At 41.8% G+C, this 25,482-nt stretch overlaps 3 protein-coding genes and 1 non-coding gene across 5 annotated transcripts; 1 reads left to right on the top strand and 3 right to left on the bottom strand.

The window, feature by feature from the left end:
- Positions 1 to 718: 718 nt before the first annotated feature.
- On the bottom strand, positions 719 to 9,337 carry wdr45b (WD repeat domain 45B). Its single transcript, XM_054598750.1, has 10 exons — positions 8,921 to 9,337; positions 7,537 to 7,611; positions 6,169 to 6,270; positions 5,386 to 5,473; positions 5,114 to 5,208; positions 4,713 to 4,903; positions 4,527 to 4,612; positions 4,153 to 4,254; positions 3,907 to 4,028; positions 719 to 2,862 (listed from the first exon to the last, which is right to left on the bottom strand). The coding sequence occupies exons 1-10, from the start codon at positions 8,985 to 8,987 to the stop codon at positions 2,756 to 2,758; spliced, it is 1,035 nt and encodes a 344-aa protein (XP_054454725.1). The 5' UTR covers positions 8,988 to 9,337; the 3' UTR covers positions 719 to 2,755.
- Positions 9,338 to 9,586: 249 nt separating this feature from the next.
- On the top strand, positions 9,587 to 9,659 carry trnar-ccu (transfer RNA arginine (anticodon CCU)). Its single transcript has one exon. It is a non-coding gene; the product is annotated as a tRNA-Arg (tRNA).
- A 2,045-nt stretch (positions 9,660 to 11,704) lies between these two features.
- LOC129091443 (zinc finger protein 135-like) lies at positions 11,705 to 17,538 on the bottom strand. Its single transcript, XM_054599059.1, has 7 exons — positions 17,352 to 17,538; positions 15,946 to 16,148; positions 15,146 to 15,247; positions 14,919 to 15,011; positions 14,714 to 14,824; positions 14,354 to 14,477; positions 11,705 to 14,143 (listed from the first exon to the last, which is right to left on the bottom strand). The coding sequence occupies exons 1-7, from the start codon at positions 17,368 to 17,370 to the stop codon at positions 12,084 to 12,086; spliced, it is 2,712 nt and encodes a 903-aa protein (XP_054455034.1). The 5' UTR covers positions 17,371 to 17,538; the 3' UTR covers positions 11,705 to 12,083.
- A 762-nt stretch (positions 17,539 to 18,300) lies between these two features.
- On the bottom strand, positions 18,301 to 23,344 carry LOC129091457 (zinc finger protein 16-like). 2 transcript variants are annotated; one of them, XM_054599085.1, is made up of 7 exons: positions 23,105 to 23,344; positions 21,920 to 22,122; positions 21,546 to 21,647; positions 21,361 to 21,456; positions 20,950 to 21,060; positions 20,711 to 20,834; positions 18,301 to 20,442 (listed from the first exon to the last, which is right to left on the bottom strand). In XM_054599085.1, exons 1-7 carry the CDS (start codon positions 23,124 to 23,126, stop codon positions 18,488 to 18,490), a joined length of 2,613 nt encoding a protein of 870 aa, XP_054455060.1. In that variant the 5' UTR covers positions 23,127 to 23,344; the 3' UTR covers positions 18,301 to 18,487. The 2 variants fall into 2 exon arrangements, with proteins under 2 accessions (XP_054455060.1, XP_054455059.1); XM_054599084.1 differs by having other exon boundaries at positions 23,099 to 23,344.
- Positions 23,345 to 25,482: the final 2,138 nt, after the last annotated feature.

Here is a 25,482-nt window from a genome sequence, read left to right on the forward strand (position 1 = left end):
CTTTTTACCTACCGGGTAAATACAATCTAGATTTGGAGTATAAATAGAAAATGTATAAATAGCCGACAGCAGGGCAAGAATAAGCTAAATTTGACCACACTGCCGAAACTAGTCAACGTTAGTGATTGTTTGTGCCACTTAACTAAACTAAAAACGTGGCTTCCTTTTTAAAAAAGGGGCAAATATTTCCAGCGAAACTAATTATACATGTACACGCTGAGCTGGAGTTACATCCAGGTAACTCATTAACTCACAGTGGGAGAAGTGCTAAACAAATACTATCAGCTTGCTAACCTGTTGGAAACAGCTGCGATATGCAATTACTTTAAAGTCCAACTAAAATCACAGTCGTATTTTTTGTTGTTGAAATGAATGTCCCTGTTTTTTTTAAATGAATGATTTTTTTTTTTTTTTTAGAAAAAGGAAAAAAAGACCCATCTTAAAACCCCCAAAATTTAAAATATACATTTCAAATTTCATTTCCTTTTGGTTTCTGATTTTACTTCTCAAATGAGAACAATTGGTTTTGTAGAGCTGATATGTTGCTGTCGCAGTCAAAAAAAAAAAAGCTATTTAAGATTAGTTGGACTTTAGGACCCTCTAAATGTGTTTATGGGGCCCTTTGAGTACGATACTGAATGACAACAGAGAGGCTACACTTGTCTTCCACAGTATAACAGGCACAAGACCGACCATAAAGTTTAACTGTAAAAGCAGATGTTACATTTTATTCACAAATTTAAATGCATGTTTTACAATCATTCCGAGTGCGTCAGACACAAGTTGGCTTTTTTAGTTTGTGCAGCATCATCACTGTGGTCTGAAACCGCCTAGTGCTGCGTTTGTTCAACAGAGCGACGCCTGCAGTTATACAATCTGATGCAGAAAGCAACACAAATAAAAATGTGTTTTTGCACCAAATCACCAACAATGCTGTCAATCAACGTGACAAATGAAAAAAAAAAAGAGAGGAATATTTCATTATACATTAACACAGTTCCATTGTGGTGGATCCACACTGAACAGATCTCCTGTTTATGGCCACAGGCTTCAACAAAGCACTTCAGAGTCCCTGATTAGCATTGGTTGATTTTATCAATGCCGTTAGGGGGCGTAGTGAAGCAGTTTAAGGAGATATACACTGACACAAGTTGGGACAAGTGTCGTCAGGATTTAAACAATTAGAAAGGTACAATATCGCTGTGACTGGAGAGCCACACTGGCCAACAAGTATATGAAGCAACCAATCACCAATCAGGAGACTTCTGATTTAATAATGTATCAACATTAAACATGAAGTTCAAAAACATTCAGATTTTCACAGTTGGATCAGTGCTTTTGAATGTCAGCCAATAGATAGAGTTTGAAGATTTAGGATGGAAACCGTTTATGTGATAACACTTTCACAATCTATTAAAGAAATAGTCCAACATTTTGGGAAATGAGCTCATTCGTGTTCTTGCAGAGAGTTGCATGGGAAGATTAATATCAATCTATGGTCTGCAGGAATACATTAAAGCTAGTGGGTTATCTTAGCATACAAACTGGAAACCTGGGTTAGCCTGGCTCTGGCCATTTAACACGCATCTCTTATTTATTTGTACAAAAAAAAAAAGAAATTGGTTGTCACTGCTCCCAGCCAACCAAAAAATAAAATAAAACTGCCATATAATCTGTGTATTACTACAACTTTACATTTCAGGATTTACCAAACAAGATATATTGTGCCAATAAGTAAGCTTAAGAGGTGCTTACAGACAGACAGGGTCAGACTAGCCGCTTCCACTCTTTATGCTAAGCTAACACAACCAACTTCACATTTAGCGTACAGAACTGTATCAATCCTCTCATCTAACTCTCAGCAAGAAAGTAAATGATAACATGCCAATAAGTTAAACTATTTCTTTAAGCTTTGTCGTTTAGGTAAAAACAAACAATCAACTTTCACAAGCTCTTAACAAAAAAGCAATTAGGGAAAACATATTGCACAATGTATGAAAAGAAAAAAAGGACGAGGGAAACAAAAATACATGTTAATTTTTTTCTGCTACTATTCGGTACAGTTCTATTGAATTAGAAGTTCAGTCGGGCGCGTTGTGTTTATACAGTGAATCTAAGAAAATCTAGCAATACTAAGGTGACGCTTCACAATGCAGGATCAGAGACCGGTTTCCTCATTCTGAATCTGCTTTGTGAACACCTAATGTGGTACATTGGTATATACACAAACACACATATGTATATATGACAACAATAATATGTGCACACATACAGATTCTCTACAGTCTCGAGGCACTCCCTATAGTTCGGTTAGGTGGTGTTAGTCGACAAAAATCTCAATATTTTCAATCCGTCTAACTATCAGAATCATCTATGTGATTAAAAATAACCATCCTCTGTAAATTCCTCGGAAGACGTCTTAAAAAGCGGCATGTTCATTCAAAAAAATAAGTTTCCCTCTTTTCTCTAGTGTTTGGTTTGGGAGTCAACCCCAGTCCCCCTGTTCAGAGACAAATCCCCAGGAGTCTGTGAGAGACAAAAGTCTGCGTCCCTGTTAGTGCTTCCATCCGCTCATCTTTGCTGTGACGGTTTCTCCCTCTTTGTCCTCCCGTCATCTGATGCTCTTTTACAGAGTCTGTCAAGATAAGGAGAAGTGCAGCGTGGGACCTCTCCTCCAAAATAATTGGGGAAAAAAGTAAAAAAAAAAAGAAACAAAAAAAAACAGGCTGTGACAAGTCTCCAGATGGGTCAAAGGTCATATTTTGTCATCGGTCATCTCCAGGAACTGGGCGTACACATCCCTGGCACACTCCCCTTTCTGGTTGAACAGGAACTTGTAGTAGCTGCCGTCAGCACAAATGGCTGCAGAGTGGAGGAAGAGAGAAAGGAGAGTGGAATCACTCAAGTCAGCAAACACAGGCCAGACACAGAAACAATGGTCTCATTTTATTGTTATGAAGCAGCACTTGCTGCACAGATGGATAACAGTTAAATAAGATCAGTCGTGTTTTTGGGTGGATATGAACAGTGTTGATGTTGGCACATAGGCTGTGTTGTTCACATTGATGGCTGTTTTCCACTGGTTGGAGAAACATTTGACTAGTCAGAGCTTAGTCTGCTGGGCTAAGAAGCTACTTATCTTTACCCACAAAAATGTTGACAAGCATGAGTGAGTTTACCACAGCTGTACCGGCTGTTGCAAGTCAAACATGTTTTTTTTGATCAGAGCGATAAACATTCAATTATCTGCTCCTTGAAACAGCTACCAGAGCTTTTGTGACGAGCGAAAAAAGACATTGTGAAGGACCCGTCACTCGCTACTGGCTGTTTAGGGCCCAAAAAAAAAAAAAAAAAAAAAAAAAAAAGAGTCAATATGTCAAATTGGCTAATAATGTCACTTCGTCTCCGTGTTTTCTCATCTGAATATGTTGATCTACTCGAAGGTTTGTTTGCAACCTGCAGGATTGCATTTCTTGCTCCATCTCGCTTCTTTTTAGGGATGTCACCGTGATCCCAGTTCTCACAGCTCTATGGTGAGAACAATATTATATTTACTGTTAGAACTGACAATATATTTCATGACCTGCATCGACCCTGTTTAAGTTGACCACCAAACGCCATGAGTCACTCTCTGACTGATCACTAAAAGTTGAGTTATGTTGTGCTACTCGCAGGACATAACTCTGCGTGGTGCAGAGGGCCATACTGCACAATTGCTGCTTTTAGGGTTCAAGATCAAGATTAAAACATAAAAAAATTTGCAACACCGGGGCCTCATTTGACCACAACTGGCATGAACAACCAGTTGTTCACAGGGACTTTCCGCACCGCGCTGACTGCAACAAGTGCTACACAGGTTTGAGAGTGTTGTATTCTGAAAAGCTGCGAACTCCAAATTGAACTCACCGATGACAGCATTGGGCTCCGTCCCAAAGGCGCACACACAGGGCGAGCCCGAGGGGACCTGGAACTTGGAGAAGCTCCACTTGGAGCTGAAGTATTTGGGAAGAAAGCTGGCTGACGCCAAACTGCAGAGAGAGAGAAGGACACACAATCAATCAGGACACAGGGTAACAAGACTAAGACTCATTATCATGAAGAAGACAGATCTGACTTAGATCACTTAATAGAAAAACTTGAGTTGACACTAACCTCGACTGTTTGTTCCTTTTTGGGTCCTCTGCAGCAAAGATGTGCACTGTGCCGTGGTCACTGGACACGCAGATGAGGGATGCGTCCTGGTTGAAATTAATGCTGAAAAAGAAAGGGCAGATGGACTTTCATGAGCTCCGTCATGTACCAATAACCCATTCAGAGCATACCAATTTGGTAAACAACAACAAAAAATGTCATGAATTTAATCATGCAGAGTAAGTAGCATTGCTACGGTGTATAACTTAACAATTCAAGGGGTCAATCGATTAAGGTTTAACTAGGGCACTGTTTTTGTTGTTAAGCAGAAGAGGTGGATGCAATTGCAAAGCTGTTAGGTAAAGATGTGAACAGTGTTACTGCACGATGCTCACCAATAAATGTTAGCTGCCTGAGAGCCTCGTCTTAGCTCCTGTATGAGCTGACCCGCGGATGTGTCGAAAATTCTAATGAGAGTCCCCTGTGGAAACACAACACGGATTAGTCATGAGGCAGAGACAATAGAAAAGAAAGTCACACCGACTGTAAAACTATTCCGTTCCCTCGCGGGCCTTGCTCACTTTCTCTGACGCAGTAGCTATTCTCGTGCCCTGCAGATTGAGAGCGATGCAGCACAGCGCCCCCTCGTGGGCGGGGATATCGACCGGGGGCTTCTCTGTGTTGGCCAGGTCCACTATCTGCACATGGCCAGAATGAGTCCCGGGGAATGCCAACAGGGAGTTGTTGCTGTTGGGACACAGCACGCACAGACCTGAGGAGAACAAGGGGAAGGGAGGGTGGTTATCTAATGGTATGGGTATCACTTTCGGGGAACTGGTATTGAAACTGGCCTCATAATCGTTTGATCAATGCCGGTTTTAAAGATGCTACATCATGCAGCGCGTACGTTTGCTGAACCGGCTAAAGAGTCTGCGTGGTTCAAGAGGGTAAGTGCGTGTATAGAGCAGAACAGTAGACTGACCTTTGGGGTTATAGCACGTCTCAAAGACATGCAGCTGATGGGGGTTGTGGGTAAAGGTGAAGACTTTAATCATCGAGTCCAGGACCACCACAATCCTGAAAACAAAGGAGAAACAACACACTGTGAGGCAGTTTGAGCCATATTGGTAAGAGTTTTGGATGCCTGCTGACACAGAAGATAAACACCAAGGAACCTCCCACCCACCTACTCATGCATTATTACACAACACTTTTTTTGCAACTGTCAAAAATTATGAAATAATTTTTTTTTACCTGTCACGCCGAAGCTTCACTGCTTTGACTTCTGTTGAGAACTCAATCTCAATAACTGTCTTCTTCTTCAGATCATCCCAGATCATCACTAGAGTAACAAAAGAAACATATATTACTAAAATATCCCTAAATTGGTACTGGGCATATTTAATTGATCAGTATCATACTGAACAAAGTATGATACTTACCAACTAAATCAGTAAGAGTGTATGACCTATAAATATGTGTCATTGTATCACATTGTGTCAGCACTTGCTGGAAGCGTAGAACAATAAATACTAATGATATAATTAAATTAATGAAGCCTGGACCTGGATAGGAAGCAGGAAATAGATGGATGGATTACCCAATGAAAGTTATTAATTTACTCAAAACCTCTAAACACAGAAACCGGTGTTTAGAGGTGCCGGTGTGGGTGTACAGAGCCTCGAAGTTCATTTAAGGCATTGCTAATTATCTGCTGCCCGCTATGAGCTTTAAAGCTACTGTAGCTAGCAGTAATGACAGTGTTTGCTACAGGTGTGATGGTGCATGAATCCTGCGGCACAATCTACTGTCCCAACAATCTCATATTAAGCCTGTAGGTGCGTGATGTCTCCTGCCAGCTAGTAATCACATACCATTTTTTTTTTTAACTAAACATCACTTCCCACTGGAGGAAAGAGACACTTTAGAACTTTACACGATCTGCAGATACCCTGGAACAAATGACCAGTATAGACACTACTGATGGTTGATTAAAAAAATAAAAAAACATTGCTAACTTCTGTAGACAAAACATACCTTTGTTGGTTGGGTACTTTGGCTTCTTTCCTCCTCCCACTAGTGCTAAATAGTTACACCTAAACAGCATCTCCACGTGACCGACCCCGCCCTCCAGGAACTCTGAAAATCAGCGTCATTGGTAGTGAACATTAATAACAACAAGCCATTACAGTAAGAAAAAAAAGCCAGCCCACTGTTGTTTATCACCACTGCTTACTCAACTCTGATGGCTATGCCCCCCACCCCCCCTACAAACAACAGACCGCAGTGACAAAAATAAAAATAAAAATCCTCTCCCTTCCTGCATGTACCAGCACACCATAACATCAGCAGGAAATAGAGCTGCTACAAGCTGTAAAGACTGACGCAAGAACTGGATAAGCACAGTAAAAAAAAGTCCATGGTCAGTTCAATGATTTGAGTTAGAACAGTAACCGTCCAGCAGGTCATGTGCTGATTCACATCTTCCTGTGTGTGTGTGTGTGGTGGGGGGGGGGGGGGGGGGGTTCCTCTTATATCCCGACATGTTTAAGAAGTTTCAATTCTGTCCCAATGCTTGGTTTCTGTGTGCAGCAGAATTATATTATAGCTCCGTCTGACATGGATCAGACAGCTTTTTGCTGAAGTTTGCTGCATCTTTGGGGGTTTTTTCTTGGAAAACCACTGAATACGTGGCAAGGTTAGCTTGACATAAACCCTGAACTCTACACTGCCTAATAGTTAAAAGTACATTTTAAATGAATTAAAACTAGTAACCCAAAATCTCAAGTGCCTGTCTGGCCTGCTGTTTTCTGTTAAGATCATGGTAACTATGGTTGGTAATGTCATATAGCTCCAGGTATCCAGCAAAAGTACCCACAATAAGAAAAAGAACGCGCAAAGTTTATCGACAGAAAATTATTCAGCAACTATTGTGATAAGTGATTCATCTTTTAAGCATTTTTTTATTGGTAAAAACTGAACCAATTGTTGAGGGCTACTTACAGTGTGTACTCATGAAACTGGAGTTTTATCCAGGTCATTTCTATTGATTTAGGCAATTCTGCCTGTCAGTTAAGAATTAAGTGAAACAACATCCTAAATTGCTTGCAATCAATGTAATCACAAAAGCATGTTTATGATTTACTAATATTGCTTGCCCCTGGTCATGAACCATCAGCCGCATTGTTTAACTAGTCTTCCATGTATGGAAGTGTGATCCCAGAAAATCTGCAGAGTCACACAATTCCATTTGTGTACCTTTTATAACAATAACAATGCTTTAAGCATCAATATGTTGCAACTTGGCAGACTGCTCAATTAACTTAAAAACGAGGGACCACCAGCGGAAAAAAAAAAAAATACTTTCAACCAATTTTTAACATTAATGTCCACAAAGCTTGTTACCTTGTTTCTCCTTCTCCTTGAGAGGATCTGTGTTGTACACACGGAAGCCGTTCTCCATTCCACAGGCAAAGCATCCTGGGGAGACATGCAGAGGTGACAGCTATCAGAAGTCTATCACAGACTAAAGATTCCATCGTTTAACACAGGGGTGGGCAATTATTTTTCCCAGGGGGCCAAATGAGCAACTGAAAATATTTTGGAGGGCCGGGCCAAAATGCCGAACTCAATTATGCATAATATACATTTTATTTCTATATAAAAAGCAGTAAATGGCATTGTTTTGACCGCTGGTAAGAGTGTATGTTATTATTTGGCAATTAAAAGGTGAGGTTAGCTTTCAAAAATATCATTTATTCAAATAGAATTTCCAAAATGATAAACAAAATGTGAAACATTTGACTCATTTTCAGTCACATTAATAACAAAGGGCATTTTGAGTTTCATATACTATTGAAACAAGGATTAAACTTTAACAGGTGTCATGAGAATAGCACTACAGCATTAAAGAGCAGCCTTCACAGATACACAGCTGACACACCCTTTGGAAATGATTGGCCTCTCATGGAATTCTTGTAAAACTGGCACACCGTATGTTGACATGTGACGTCAGGGATGTTGAGAGACCCTGCTAACGACCTTATGAGGTCCCTGGTCACATCAACGTGACAAACAACAGCGCTACGTTAGTTTGAAACCGACCAGGAATTAAATGTATTTTAAGTTAAACCAATTCAAGACGAATTCTTTAAATCTACGCCCTGTGGAAATGTGTGTGGGTGGGAGAAAATAAAATTGACTTGAAATTGTAAATAATATTTACTTCTGAAAACTGGCAATTTAAGAACATACTGTGACAGACATGATATTAGCTCAATAACGCGCTAATACCTGTCAAACTTAGCCTAGCATGCTTTCATCTAGCTAGCTAACGGTACCGTTAGCACCTAGCTAACGTAAGGAGCAGCAGCGCTGGTGTTAGTTTCACCTGTTTACACCAGTGACTGCCTATACACTGTTATCTGAGTACCCGAACTGTGACGCTAATGTCTAACTTGATAACCATTGTCATGTTGCTCCAATAGCATGTGGCTAACGTTTGGCTGAAACACAAAAGCTAACGTTAGCTTTAGCTAACGTAGTCGAGCAGCTAAAGCTAACGTTAGCTTAACATTTGGTGCTTCCAGGTACTGTTGCCGTTTCCTGGAGTGACTGCCACACAGCTGCATTATCGACTAGACTACTACAAGCATTAAAACATAAAGCTAATGTTGTATAAGGTTATTCATGCTCTGGGAAGACATCGGTTTAGCAACGTTAGCTTAGCATCAACGACGCTGCCAACTTCCATTTGGAAAAACACACAAACGACAGCGCCACCTCTTACCATTATCCTGGTTGAATCCAGCATAAAGGAGCCCATTCCCGTGAGGATTGGTCGGTAATAAATTCATTATTTGAACAGAACAACCGAAAGCCAAATAACGTGAATCCTACAGCTGATGGCCGAAGAGCTAACCGGCTAGTCTACCATTCCTCCTCCGGAGTGAGCAGCAGAGGGACGGACAGCACTGCGGCTGACTCCTGCCTGGAGAGGCTGTCAGCGGCCAGCCGAGGGAGTTAACGTGGTGCTATTTCAGCAGGTATTTCACGCTGAAATAACATCTTTATTAATGTGTTTAACAAATAGTGAAGGTAACTATATCAATGCTTTTAAGACAAGCAAGGATCAAATAAGGTTTTTTTTTATCAGCGAACTTCAGCCGTCGTTATCGATGATTCGTTCAACGTTTCCTGTGATAGTTTGGCGTCATGGTCAATACAGAGTTGGTCTGGTAAGTGAAACGCAACGGGTGCTGTACCGAGATGCATGAGAAGTTGGATTTGCCGGCGTTTTTTTTAAAAGAAAATGAGCTTTTGGTGCTTAGTGACGTGGCACATCAGTGTGAGTCACGCGAACATACTAACAAGTCAGTATTAGTATTCCAAATATTTATACGTCTCTTATAATGTAATGTATTTTATTAGACAGTGCGTCCATCAGTGCTATGCAGCCCCAGTGGCCTAATGGATAAGGCACTGGCCTCCTAAGCCAGGGATTGTGGGTTCGAGTCCCATCTGGGGTGAATATTTTTTGGCAATGTTTCAGTATATTGACGTACGTTTAATTTATTCATACATTGATTTAGCAAACTCTGTCCAGCACAATTAATGTATCCGGATTATGAAGGTATTGGCAGCATTTAACGAAATCAGTAGCAATCAATTGAATGTTTGGGCTGATAATACAGTATAGTTTGTGATAATTGATGATGATTGCTGTATATATATATATATATATATATATATATATATATATATATATATATATATATATATATATGTGTGTATATATGCAGGAGCGCAGTACTTATATACATTTATATATTTCTTCAAAATATACCGGGTTTTTTTTCTATTTTTAATCTTTCGAAACACCTTTTATCTTTAATTTATAAAAGGCGTTTCGAAATGTTAAGTTGAATGGATCGACTGTACTCTGATTTGTTGAAATAAAAAGTAATTTACATAGCTTGTCTTACATATTATACTAGTGTAGCATTTATGAAGTTTTGCAGTATTTATTGGGCTTTTTCAATGAAAACTGCATCAGAGCATTTCGACCTGTAGCAGGAAAAGCACAGGAGTTGCCGATAACATTAGCGATGGCTTTATACTACTGAAGTGTCCCAGTTAGCCATGGACAATACCAAGGCCATTCAACTGAAGGAGCTCAATGGAAAATGAGCAAATCACAATTTTATTATTTACACCTGTGCGTTTCTTACTGTGTTTACTCTGACTTGCATGTCAAAATGTGTTAAATAGGGGAAAAGGCCTAAGGCTGTAATAAGGAAGATTGCAGGAAGTTGCAGATCTTCCACTGTTCCAGATAATAGCCCAATAATTAAGGGCCATCTAGTGGTTGACAATTGTGGATGTTATTTAGTAACCAAAGTTTAAGCAACAACTTTCATACGCATTCATTAAAAATATATTGTATTGTATAAGATAATTAATAAACTACATGTGACTCCTGAAATACGTAGTAAATATGATGAATCGTTGTTCTGCAGCATGCCGGAAGTATGAAAAACAAATCGGAACATATTTTCATCTAATGTGGTCATGTCCATTGATCACAATATTTTGGTCCTCTGTTCTGGCAGAGATTGAGATGAATGAATTGGCTTTAAAATGGTAATGGATCCAAAACTGTGTATTTTTGTTTTGAGTTCCATATCCGGTCAAAAGGCAAAATTGCTAAATATGCTTTATACAGCACGCCTTTCAATCCTACATGTTTGGTTGGATGACCATCCACCTACGTTGTCAATGTGGTATGATAAATTATATCAATTCTTCCCTATGAAAGGTTAGCAAATGTATTACAAGGAAGCTTAGATGAGTGTGTAAACGAGTGGTCCCTCCTTAGTACGTATTTATATATGTATTGGAGTAGATTGTGCTTCGTTAGCTCAGTAAGCATTCTTTGTAATTGTAAGTTGCTCCACAATATGTAATATGTTTTATTTATTTCAGTTATTTATTGATTTTGTTTTTCTTTCTGTCTTTGTCAAGGATATACATCTTTATGCTGGATCAACATTCCTAAAAAATAAAATGTACATGAGGTAGAGCGCTTGTCCCGTAACCACAAGGTTGGTGGTTCAAACCCCTCTACCGGCAACATGCCGAGTGTCCTTGACCACCTAACCCCAAGTTGCTCCCCGGGCGCTTCATTGCAGCCCACTGCTCCTCCGGGATGGGTTAAATGCAGAGAAATAATTTCCCCATTGTGGGACTAATAAAGGATTGATTATTATTATTATTGTATGAGTACGTGTAGGATTACCTTATTTGTTATGCTTTGTTGTTAAAAAAAGAAAGAAAAAGTGGGAAAAAATATATATATATATATATTGTCATATTATTAAGACCAAATCCAATTATATTTCATGTTAAACAGTATCCATTTAGTTTTTAGCGTATACTGTAGAAATGTGTTTTGAATGCTCCATCCCTGCATCAAATCAAGCCTGAATTTCTGTCAGCTAGAAACACTGTGCAAGCAACTCAATGGCCTAAAATCATATGAATAACATCACCACTGAGCAAATCAAATGCCACTTGGAATCAAATGTTCAATTTATTCAAGAAAAGAAGTCAATTCCCAAAGGAATCAAAGATTATATCGTTTATACATACAAATCTTATGTAGAACTACAGCAAACATTTCTGTAAAAAATACAAAGTTACATTTTTTTTATAATGCACTATACAATTACACAGTTCCCAACAATACACGCTGTGACAGCAACGTGGCTGACATTTTAAGGAAAACGTCCTTCAATGGGAACACCTTCTTTTCTTTGTCAACATCCACTCGGCTGAAGTGTCCGTGAGCAAGGTCAAATCCTAAACAGTTCCTCAAAATCTGGCCTACATCTGATGCCGACCTCTGACCGGTCCGTCAAACAGGACATCCCTATGCGAAATAGTAACATTAACTACGCATGAACAAGTCTCCTGTGTCGTTTTAAACCATGCAAGCTGGAGAATCCCTTGCTGCAGATGGTACAAACATACGGTCTCTCTCCTGTGTGGGTGCGCATGTGCAAGGTCAGAAAGCAGGACTGGACGAAACCTTTTTCACAGATGTTGCACTTGAAAGGCCGCTCCCCCGTGTGGTACCTCCTGTGTATCTTTAATTCCGCAGCGGATCTGAAGGACTTGTCGCAGTCGTCGCACTTGAACGGCCTCTCGCCCGTGTGGATCAAAGTGTGCCTCACCAGAGCGTCCTTGCCGAAGAACCCCTTCCCGCAGAACTCGCACGGGAAACGTAGCCCCTTGTGGTGGAAGTTGTCGTGTTTCAGGAGGCACCGTCTGGACGTAAAGGTCTTCCCGCACTGGGCGCAGGTGAAGGTCGGCACGGGTTTCTCCGACACGGGCTCCCCGGTGTGGTGCACGCGCTCCACGTGCCGCGTCAGCGTTACGCCGTGCCGGAATTTCTTGCCGCATTCCCAGCAGAGGAACGGATACGCTTTGGTGTGTTTTTTCTGGTGCTCGACGAGGTCCGAGTACGAGCGGAACCTCTTGCTGCAGTGAGGGCACTGAAACGGTTGGTAGCCCGTGTGCTTCCACTCGTGTCGGATGAAACGTTTTAAACTGGCGAAGGTCGTCAGACAGTGGCTGCAGGTGAAAGGCTCGGTGGGATTGTGGACGTCGATGTAGTGCTTGTGAAGGGCCTTGAACACCGGGAAGTTCTCCTCACACCGGTTACACTGAAACGGCGTGTGCGATTCTTTGTGCATGGCCAACGCCTCGGGGTCGCGCACCAGCTTCATGCACACCTCGCAGTAGAGCGGGTTGTGCGTTTGCTTGTGGGACTCCAGCGTTGATTTGTACTTGAACGCCTTGTCGCATTCGTCGCACCTGAAACAGTGCTTCACGTCCTCCGGCTGCTCCGGGTCCACCTGCTGCTCGTTGTAGCAGATGTTTCTCATGTGGAACCTGAAAGTCTGTTTGCACTTGAACTCAACGCTGCAGTGGGGACAGTAGAACGGACCTTCTAGCATGCTTTTGTTGCCGTCGGGGCTCTTTTCTTCCATTTCTTTGGAAGACCCCTCTGCGGAGTTCTCACCGTCGGGGTCCTGGTCCATGTTGGGCTGCCCCTCATCGATTGCCTCGCCAGGAATCCCACTGGATGATTGCTCACCCTCGTCTGCTGCAGTCTCTTGTTCCTTTGCTTTCCTACCAGGCTTTGCTTTTGTCTGATTCGGACATTTGTGCTGCTGCAAGCAACGCAGGCTCTTGTAAAACCTTTTACACGAGGGGCAAGAAAAGGGCAGCTCCTCCGTGTGTCGATTCATGTGGCGCTCCAAGAACTTGGCCCGGGTCACCACCTTGCCGCACACTTTGCACGTTCTTTCATCCAAGTCGTTGCTTTGGGCTGAGCCCCGCGATCCAGCAGACTTTTTGGGGCTACTGTTGGCAGCATTACTGCCCTGCGTCTTTCCCGATTTCCTCCACTGCGACAGGTACCGCTTCATCTTGAGTCCACGGTTTTTTCGTACCGGTCTTTCCCAAGTGGCCTCGTAATCCGGGTCTTCCTGCTTGCCCTTCGCTCCGCCTTGCACTTTGAAGTCTTCGTCATCGGGCCGTTTCTTTTTCCTCCCGCGTCTGTTCGGCTTCTTCTCCGCGCCGTCGAGCACCGTCACCTGGCCGTCCTCCCCGATCATCAGCGTGCCCGACTGGTCGTAGTTATGGTCGTCCGCCATTTCGCTCTCGCTGGCCTCGGTGCCTTCGACAGGATCCGTGACCACCACCGTGTCCATTTCTGCTTTCACCCCGCTGTCCAGACCAAACCACTGGGTCTGAGCGCCCTCTCCGGAGTTCCCAGTTCCCTCCGCGTACACTTCTTTGTTCTCGGATTCCACTTCCATCTCCGTGCACACCGTATACATGAGTCCGCTCACTGTATCCGTTTCTGTTTGCTCATTGATCACGACTCTTTCCACAGGAGGGAGACACAGGGCCGACAAGATGCCACTGTCGACAATGTAAGATTCTGAAAAGGGGAGATTAAAGTCATTGAGTTTATTGTATTTGTCATTTTAACAGATCAGAAGAAGCAGTATGTACAGTATAATTTATACAAATTTTGCTACTGACTAATTAAGAAATAATTAGTTTGAGGTATGTTTCTCTGCAATAGTGTTTTGTTTCGGGAACAAAAAGCATTTTAGCGAGTATCTAGGATAAAACCCAAGAAGCTCACCAATGTCCTCTAACTGGCCGACGTCTTTCTGAGTGTCCAGCAAGGCTTTGAGCTCCTGAGGTTGAGCGAAAGTCTCCATGCATTCGTTCAGAACAGAGGAGGCGTCGCTGAGCAGAGATGCAATCTGGCAAAAACAAAATGAAAACAAATATGAGGCAACAGTACTGCAATTTCCAAATGTTAGGACAGATTCCTTCTTTTATACACATATGGAATATTTAAAAAAATAAATAAACACCAGATCTAATTTAACTGCCTCTCCGTGAGGCAAAACGCCCGTTTAGTGTTGGAATATCAAGCACAGAAATGGACAATACGCTGTGTGCGATATCCTATTTTTGAATTGATATTAAAGTCTACCTGTTGGAGGGTTTGGTTCGGAAGAAGCTTTTCAAGTCTGGACAGAAACAGCCACATCAGGGTCTGGATTGCTTTGTCATAGGTGGGGCCAAAGTCCCCTGGGAAAACATCCTGGAACACAGAGGAATTCATAAATGTCAAAAAATCCTGACTTTTCAAATACTGGACAAACGGGAGTACTTCATAAAACTTCAGCAAAAATTACCTGGAAGAAGTTTCTTCTTTCCTCAGGATCTCTCAGCAGATTTTGGATAAGGCCCATGAACTGTGAGTCAGATACGTCTTGTTCTGCATCTGTCTGCAAAGAAGAAAAATGGTTTGAAGTGGCAGAAAACACCACCACAATAAAAGCAAGCCCTTCAGGACTACAGATCATTACTGCCAGATCTCGAGAGACTAACTCTAGATATTCGATTACAGGTTTAGACTCACCTCCACATTCCACAGAGATCTGAGGTTCTGCATTCGGTCCAGATGTGGCTGAATAATATGGGGATCAGCAGTCTCCTCAGAGCGACACAGCTCCAGGATCAGCTACAATCAGAGGACAGCAGCAATATAATGAACAAGTGATTCTGATGGGGGGGGGGAAATGCAGTCCAGGTCCAAAATAACAACCATTTCTCAGATTGATGAACATGCCGGACTGACTGGAAACGTTTCGCGTGCAATATCAGAGTGCTTTAATTATATACAGTCCGGGTGCAATGTCATTCTAAAAAATAAGGTAAAAAAAAGTGGATCTGCAACAACCTCCCGATTGACATCTTGAGACACAGACTTGTTTCTGAAATACAGGGACCAGACTTCTAGCGTGTCATACAAGAAAGCAGAGGCTGCGAGACGCTTTGAGTGAGAGGCGACTGATACAGTCCCAACAAAGTCATTATAAGACAGAGGGAGAATAGGATTGTAAAGGTGTTTCTACTGTTTTAATTGAAAAGAAAAATGTGAGAATGTGAGAAGAGATTGTGTTTTGTTTGTGCAACAGATTAAATATACGGAATTGAACGATAATGAACGCCGTTTAATGACCCACAAAAATTAAGTGCGATCAATAAAAAACTTCCAGGTTCCAAAGTTCCGTCCGTTAATCCATCACATAAAAATAGCATTATTCAGCTTTAGTAAAACATGTACAGAAAACCACAAATGTTCTGCCTGGAGACCTAAGAACCACACCGATCTTATAGGCAATGTCAATGAAATCTTTTTAAAAAAACGCTCTTTACCCGTGCTCTGAGACCCAAAATGAGTTCAGCCCGCTGCCTCGTGGTGAGCAGTTGAGGAACCATCTCTGTGACCATGTGTACAAACTCCTCAAGCAGCCCATAATCCAACACAATTTTCTGCTCCACCGTCTGCCAGATGGCTGCGGAAACCAGCCGGATGGGTGGGATTAGGAGACGCAGCGCGGAGAGGGGAAGGGAGGGACCTGAAAAAGGGAGAACGTTTTATATCAAAAGTGTATATAGCACCACCGTCACGCTATATCAACACTTATTATGTATTTTGAGAATATACTACTATATACAAGATAGCATGACTTCCCCATGCTATTTCTGGACATATATGTTGCTGCTTATATGCTTCAAATGACAATTTTCAATGCTTCAATAGAGCACTGGCAAAAAAAACTCCCTTAATCTCCATTTTCTTGGGTAAAGTTTCAGAGAGGACACGTCAGAACCTTGGAAATAAAAGCTAAACTATCTACAACTGAAATACACCACGTCAGCAAAGGGAGACAATCAAGTTGTTGTTTAAGTGAATCAGCACCATTCCCAGCCTTCTGGGTTTTCTAAAAGGCCTCTCTGAAAGAACTGATGGTTAATGTTCACTCAGAGTTACTTAACAACACCAAAGGCACACACACACACACACACACACACACATGGTAGAACGAATCCAAATCCAGAAGTCACACCTTAACTGCATTTGCAAAAAAGGTTAGCTTCAATGTTCAGAAGCCTCATCAGTGTATCCAGAGTTTAGAGTAAGAGATCCGGACACACAGCTGTGAAGCTAGCAGCGAGCATCCTGGGCTCTTTATCGGCCCGTCTCATCCCTGGTCTGACGGAAACCCCGTGGTCTCGGGTAATGTGTAGGTTAAGATAAGGACTACCGTGTTCTGGGGGAAATCAACAAAACCAATGTGCCATCTCATGAAGCGGATGTGGCTACTTTCATTTCCGTGATTCTAACGTATGTTTACTTTATATAGCGGGACGTGATATACATCATAACCAGTGGCGCTCACACAGCGCAAATATATACTTACTATTACCCTGCCTGGTCATGTATTTGTGTAGGGTCTGTCGCAGTTCATCTGACACCAACAGAGACACTGAGGCTCAACGCTGAGTGTAGCTAGCGTTAGCTCCGTTAGCACATCTAACCTTATATTCCGGCGATAGCACAAAACTGCCACTTAATGTGCGTTACGTCATACGGTGAGCACCTGTGTGTCAGTCAGAAGTCAATTTAAAGGAGTCATTTACGGAGTTATCTAAAATAAAGCATGTTAAACCCTAACAAAGTTAGCAAAGCCATTCCCGCGCGCGGGCTGCGTTGCGGCCTAGCCAAACAAATATGTATGTAATATGTATGTAACATGTATGTGGCAGCTCACACTCACCAGAAATATCTCCGTCCATCCTGTGTGTTCACTGCAGTTACATTACAGTTGTAGAAAATAATGTCCGTAGCTCAACCGAGGCCAAACCAATTATTTTCACGGCAGTGATGTTCAGGAGACCGAAGTCACACAGGCGATCTTTGTGCGTCAACGAATGCCTTGCGCTCCGTCCGGAACAACAATCCGACGAGAAACAGCGGGGTTTGATGAGTTCCGCATGTTCCCTTTTGTTCCACCCTGTGTCATATAATAATAATAATACTATCTAATGTATCTGCTTTATTCACATAAAAAGGACATTTTAATTTACTCCAACACTTGCTAAGAGTTTCAATTCAATTCAGTTTATTTTGTATAGTCCAGAATCACAAATTACAAATTTGCCTCAGAGGGCTTTACAATCTGTACACATGCGACATCCTCTGTCCTTCCCTCACATCGGCACAGGAAAAACTCCCCTAAAAAACCCCTTTAACAGGGAGAAAAAAGGAGTTTGATATGAGTTTGATTTCATTACTTAATTTATTGATTGTTCATACATAAAGAGACGCGGTGTTTACATGTTCCAAGGCCTGATCACCCAATGCTTATCAGCTCTCACCAGGCCATGCACGACTTATCCAGATAAAATGACTAACATGACTAACACCAAGTGCAAATCATATTTAACAAAAACATTAAACAATCATTGTTATTTATATATATATATATAAATAACACGATGGCAATATTTTAGAAAAGTGAATGCAGACAGTTCCAGTTGAAGTACCCACTCCACCCTTGGACTTTTTATATTTGATTGGTATTTTCTTTTTATCTGGTATTGACACAGATTACCAGATAAAAACACTTTTATGCCCAAGTGAAAGGAAATTAAACAGGTAGAAATTAACTACAAAATACAGACTCAATTTTTGTCAAACAATACAAATTACAGTCAACATGATTGAATGTTGTTCAGATTTTTTATTTTTTCAGTTTCAAATATATATATATATATGGTTTGTCTCAAGTTTATTTGATAAGGCTTCTGGTTTGTCTAAATACAAACCAGTTTCAAAACTTAAATTGTTCGAACAATGAATTCTCTACTTGTGATTCGCTGCTGTTTAACGGAGCATTCCCACCATGCAGGGTCAATGCATTACAAATGTATGTACAAGCTTTTTGTGTCTTTGCATGCTGTAGCGCTTGGGGAAAGCCTTGCCACAGAAATGACAAACAAAAGGCTTCTCTCCCGAGTGTATTTTAGCGTGCGCGTTGAGATAACACAATTTTATAAAGCCCTTTCCACAGACATCACATTTATACGGTCTCTCCGTGGTGTGGTGTATAAGGACGTGTCTCTTCACTTCAGGAGCTGACCTGAAGCACTTGTCACACTCAGGCATGGTGCATTTGAAAGGCCTCTCTCCCGTATGAATTAATTTATGTCTCGCGATAGTTGACGCAGAGATCATCTTTCCACAGTCCGGGCACGGGTGACGGAACAACTCTCGCAAGTGTTTGGTCCTCTGGTGTTTCTTCAGGGCCCCTTTCTCCTTGAAGGACTTCTCGCACTCGGAGCAGGAATACTTCTTCTTGTTTCGAGACTCGCTGTGGATGAAATTCAAGTGCCGCAGCAGGTTGGAGCTCTGGGAGAACGTTTTGCCACACTCAGCGCACAGGTAGGGCCTCTCTTTGGTGTGGACCCTCTCATGGGAGGTGAGATCTGCGTCGCTTTTGAATCTTAAATGGCACAGGGAGCACTGGAACGGCAGGTGACCCGTGTGCTTCCACTCGTGCGCGATCAAAGTGCGCAGCTTGGATACAACTTTTGGACAATAGTTGCATTTAAACGGCCTCCTGATTTCGTGGATGTTCTCGCAGTGCTTGAGCAATGGCTTGAAGAGAGTGAAGGTATCCTCACAGCGGTTACACTGAAACAGGGTGTGAGAGGCCTTGTGCCTCGCCGACGTCGCCGCGTCCCGCAACACCTTCCTACACACCTCGCAGTAGAGCTCATTGTGGGTCCGTTTGTGCCTTTCCAGTGAAACTTTGTACCTGAATGCCTCGTCGCACTCGTCGCATTTGAAAAGATTCTTGGCTTCGTCCGACTTTACCGGATCCACCTGCTGCTGACAGTGCTCGAAACAGGTCCTGTTCAAGTGCAGCCTCAACGACGAGAAGAGCTTAAACCTGCTGTCGCACCGGGGGCAGGCGTAATCACCGGTGGGGAAGTGGGTTCTCATGTGGGTTCTCAGGCTTGTGCTCACGGGCTCACTGCAGATGAAACACTGGACTTTACGAGTCTTTTTGGGAGTGCCGGCTTTGATGTCGGAGTTACCCGGCTTTCTGCTGGGAGCTGATACCTTTTTAGGACCCGTGAAGGAAGGGTCCTCGTTTGAATCACCTTCAGCAGAACTACCGACAGAAAAGGGAGACTCATCACCTGAGTAGTTAGACCACGAATCAGCCATACTAAGATCACTACCTGCAGAGTTTTGGCAAAAGTCCTCATCAGAGTAGTAAGACCATGAGTCGTCACTGGAATCGTTGATGGGAGCCATATATGAGGAGGCGACTTTGCTGCTGCTGCTGCTCGACTCCTTGTTGTCAGAGATGTGTGAAAGAGCCCTATTGGAGGGTTTTGTTTTCCTGGAAGCCGATTTGTAAGCTTCACAAAGACCTCTTTTCTCTTCTAAAATAATATTTTTCATTCTTAGGCCTCTGTTGGGTCTTGCAGGGCGAGTCCGCAGCGGCAGCGTCATGTCCAGTCTTTTTAGCTGAACACGGCATTGTTTCAGAAGCCGAGGAGCCGTCTCTACTTGATGTCCAACGAATCCTGCATTTTTTTCATGTCTTGTAATATCTCCCAGATGCGCCCCTGTTCCATTTTCCCCATGAGTCATATTGGTCTCATCAACATTTATCCCACTCGTCCGATCTTCTGCAGTTGTGTCATGAGACAATGTTAAAGATCCCTTCTCTGAATCAGATGTACACGATAGCATATCATCCAAGATGTTGGCTTGTGGTTTGTCCGTCTCAGTTCTTTCTTCAATGGCGAGTTTGAGAGCTGAAATAATGCAGGTGCCATCTAAGGAACCATCTGAAAAGAGAAAAAAATGAATATGAATGCCTGAATATGTCACATTTGACTCTGAAAAGCTGTGATTGGCATTTTGTTCACTATTCCTTGAGATCCAATAGATGATTAATCGCAAAATTTAATCGGCAGATTAATTGATAACGAAATGAATCAAGCTGCTAATACAAGTCGAGGGGTGATGTTCTTTCTTGGTGAGGAAAAGACAAAATTAGAATGACAAATAAAGCCAAGAGTTATTAGAAATGAATTAGTAACTGTAGAGGCTTGCCATTGTGATCCAGTTGGCTGAGGTCTTTTTGATACTGCAGCAGAGTTTTGAGCTCCTCATGTCGAGACACAGAGTCCATACATTCCTCAAGAACCGACGACACCTCACCAAACATGGAGGAAACCTGAAGAAAATGAAAAGGAAAGGAAGAAAAAAGGCGTTAAAAAAACAAGCAAACAAACAAAAACAAAATTTCAAGAGCCATCAAATGTTTCCAACACAAGATCATGATGATGTACCTGTTGGAACGTTTGAAGAGGTAGAAACTGTTCCAGTCTGGACAGAAACAACCACATCAGGGTGTGAAGTGCATCGTCATATGTGGGACCAAACTCTTCAGGGAAAACTTTCTGAAAGACATGACGTGTTATATTTAAGAAAACACTTGAAAACTACAATGACAGAGAAAAGACAAAGACACAAGATACAAGAGAAGTCAACGTAGAGACACACAGTATACATTCATTCACTATACATAAAGAGGTTCAATAGATATACAGTGTTGTCATGCATTAACAATAATGCACACTCAGATCAAGGCCCGCTCCAACAATTCTGTTGGTTTCAAATAGAGTGAATCTGGAGGGCATGACAGCTCCTACTTTTTTTTAATAAACAGAACATATTCAAGGTGTAACAGAAACACCGACCTGAAAGAAGTGTTCCCTTTCGTCACCATTTTTCAGCAAGTTCTTCACAAGATCCACAAATTTGAGGTGTGGCGTTTTCATATTTGCAGCACCGGCCTGCATAAAATGACATTGGCATTAAAAAAAGGGAATGAGCCGATAACATTGTCAGTGTGTGGCTATTTGAAACATTTCTTTAAACTCACCTCCATCACCCATGCGTCGATGAGCGTTTGCATTCTGTCAAGATGTGGCTGAACGAGCCCAAAGTCGGCAGTAGCTTCGAACTGACATAACTCCAGGATCAGCTAAACCCACAAAGCAACAGTGTGTAAACAACCACAGTGACAGAAAACACTTCCTCCAAACTTCCTTTTTGAAAAGCTTAATTTAGCAGTTTGATGCAACAGCATTCACATTCTGGTAATTACAGTCGCTATGTATAGAATTTTAAAGTGTTCTCAAAATTCCCCAATTGTAGTTCCAAAAAAGACACTGTGATACGAACAAACCCTAATTCACAGCAGTTACTATAGTAATAATTATGAATGGTTAATAAGTGACTCCTGCTCCTCCTCACCCGTGCTCTGAGGCCCAGGATAAGTTGGCCCCTCTGGCATGGGGTGAGTAGCTCTGGAACAATGTCCGTAACCATGGAAACAAACTCCTCGAGCATCCCATAATCGGCCACGACTTTCTGTTGGACGGTCTGCCAGATTGCTGCCGAGACCAGTCGGATTGGTGGGACCAGGAGTCGCAGGGCGCAGAGGGGAAGGGGGGTACCTGAATGTAAACAACAGTGGGTTATCTCAACACAAGGGACGTCTTGATGTACTATTACTTCATCTTACCTTTTACCCTTTACCTTTTTGTTTTGGGTTTTACTTTAGCTCAAAAATGTTATGGACACCGGATCAGCTGCAGCATTAATGGACACACAATCAGCCCAAAGGACACCAGATGCCCACAGTGTGTTCATTTTGAATTCTGGGGGTAACTTACTTCAAGACTGCTAGAATTAGGAGGGTATATGGTCTTTCCATAAAATCTGCGACTGCCAATCGGCTTGCTCTTCCCTCATTACGAAGTCACGACAGTTTGCTGTCCTGTCTCTACAATGGTGGGACAAACACCCAAACTCTACAGATCTACAGGTTCTGTTCCAGCAGGAAGAAAACCTCATTCAAAATCCTATTGACATTTGTAACAATGCTTAAAAAACAAAAATCATTTATAACTGCCACTTTTTCAGTAATATGTTCAACCGTCACTTTATCTTTAAAGTTGAAGCACTGAAAGAAGTTGTTCTTTCAGTGCTTCAACTTTAAAGATAATAGCATTCCCTTTCATGTTTTTAGCTTGAGCTATTATTCTTACAGCAACAGTTCAAAAGCTAAACGTACATTTCCTTTGCTGTAATCATTTTAAATAATATGGTTTGAGACTTCCTCAAAACCTTTTATGTAACAGGAATAATAAGGACTTCATGGTCTGCTCAGGTGGACAACACTCCACTGTATATTTACATAAATAAAATAGTGCTTCGCAGATATATCAATGATCTGAATCTCGTATATCTTTCCTTCACGGCTTCCGTTAGCTAGAAGGAATTACTTCATATGGATATCTGCTCGTCAACGCAGTTAACTTTAAGTCATTCCATTAGTTAGGTTAGCTAACTTAAGCTTACATTAGCTATAAGTTAGCTAAACTTCAGTGTTTCCAACGGTAGTACATTACATGGTGAATAGTTCCTCACAATTACCCTTTGGGATATTATCTCCCATCCCGTTTATCCAACGCACTCGGATATGGGGTGTTCTGTTTGATAGAAAATGTTACATTTACTGGAGAAGTCCTCTTCCTTTCCCTCTCACTCTGGTCGAGGAAGCTGTAACACAGATATTGTCCGACGGAGATTTGGCTCCGGGTTGCCAGATGTCGACGGTTCCGACATCAAGTCACGTAAACCGGACAGTCCACGAGTAGGACGAGAGGGAGGAGGTGGTGTCGATGAAAAAGGGAGACAGGATACAGCTAGAGAAAATGATATGGAAGATGAGGATGGAGGACAAAATGACAATATGTCACATTTATATCATAAATAATCTGAGATATGCATTGCGAAGTGACAGCTAATCATTTTTTCGTGCTGCCAAATTATGTAGATACGTAAGGATTATTATGATTTTTTTTCTTTTACTGAATTAAAGCTAGGGTGGGTAATTTCTTTACTGTAATATTTGGCAAAACTGTCCTAATAGCCAGTCAGCTATATGTAGGTGAAGTGCTCTGAGAATATCTGCTCATAACTTTGCTCTCCCCTGCCTCTGTGGGCCGCACCCAAAAATTGCCACCGCTCATGTACACTTTGACCAATCAGAGCGAGGCTCCGATTCTCCGTTCTTATTGGCTGTGGGACTGTTCACCTTTTGGTGCGTCCCTTGTTTCGTCTTCCTATCAATGTAACTGAATTCAATGAACGAAACTGACGTTCGGTGGGAAACTCGTGGCACCAGAGAGCACGCGACGGAATCTCAACGGCTGTTTTCGCCCACCCTAGCTTTAAAGAATCTTAGAAACTCACTTTTTCAGAGGAATTTCATCTTGAACTGCATATCGCTTGCCTCCATACGGCTCTCAACATGGCCACACCTGAGCTCGAAGCTAACCGTGCTAACAGTGTGAATGGTACAAACTACAGTAAACATTCTAACAGAGCTGGCAGCTTTACTTGAGGGTGAAGGGTTGTTGTTGTTGTTGTTGTTGTTGTTGTTGTTATGCTCCCACAACTACGCCTTCGTGTATTCTAGAATAGGTAAACTGACTGTGTGAACGAGATAAATGCTCGATAAATCACAACTTTGTGTTTTTCTAAAATATACACATATTTAAAAGTTTATAAATGAGACCAAATAAACACATTTAGACAGGCTTTACATGCAAACTCAATCTTTTCATTTCCTTTCATCAGTTAAACGAACAGAATATTAGACTCATTATAAGTAGGTCTACAATTATCAAAACAATAGGAACACTCAAGCTCCCTTCTGTGGCTCAAAGTTGAAAGAGCTTATTTCCAACCCTAATAACATCAGTGACTGATTTACATATATATATACAGCGGGTAAAATAAGTATTGAACACGTCACCATTTTTCTCAGTAAATATATTTCTAAAGGTGCTATTGACAATGACATTTTCACCAGATGTCGGTAACAACTCGAGTAATCCACACATACAAAGAAAACCAAACAAATAAGTTCAGAAATGAAGTTTTGTGTAATAAAATGGAATGACACAGGGAAAAAGTATTGAACACATCAAGAAAGGGAGGTGCAAAAAGGCATGGAAAGCCAAGACACCAGCTGAGATCTATCAGTAATTAGAAAGCAATCTAATTACTGATAGGTGTCTCATTACCAAGGTGTCACACAAGAAACCTCTCATGATGGGTAAAAGCAAAGAGCTCTCTCAAGACCTTCACAACCTTATTGTTGCAAAACATACTGATGGCATTGGTTACAGAAGGATTTCTAAACTTCTGAATGTTCCAGTGAGCACTGTTGGGGCCATAATCCGGAAGTAGAAAGAACATCATTTCACCATAAACCGGCCACGACCAGGTGCTCCTCGCAAGATTTCTGACAAGAGGAGTGAAAAGAATCATCAGAACAGTTGTCCGAGAGCCAAGGACCACTTGTGGAGAGCTTCAGAAAGACCTGAACTTAGCAGGTACAATTGTTTCAAAGAAAACAATAAGTAATGCACTCAACCGCCGTGGCCTGTATGCTTGGTGCTTAAACACAGTCAAAATGATGGACAAGGTTTATTTTTTCTCATGTTGAATTTTTAATGTGAAGATGTCTGCCATATTATCTGCCCAAAGAATTGTTTTTGTTGCTGTTGTTTACTTTCCTTATGATGCAAATCCCCAAAAATGCAGTACAGGAATGTAGTAGTCTTTTTTGTTCGTTGTGCATCCCTGTGTTGCATAATGACAATAATGATCCTTGAATCTCTTTCTTTTTTTTTTTTTTTTTTTTAATTCTTCATCAACAGTCCGGCAATGTTACAGGCTGCAATGCTAAATCAGTGGAGTGCTCTTTTAACATCATTGTAACCAAAGCGATGACACAAATG

The sequence above is a fragment of the Anoplopoma fimbria genome, chromosome 5 (assembly GCF_027596085.1).
Source record: "Anoplopoma fimbria isolate UVic2021 breed Golden Eagle Sablefish chromosome 5, Afim_UVic_2022, whole genome shotgun sequence".
Lineage (NCBI taxonomy): Eukaryota > Metazoa > Chordata > Actinopteri > Perciformes > Anoplopomatidae > Anoplopoma > Anoplopoma fimbria.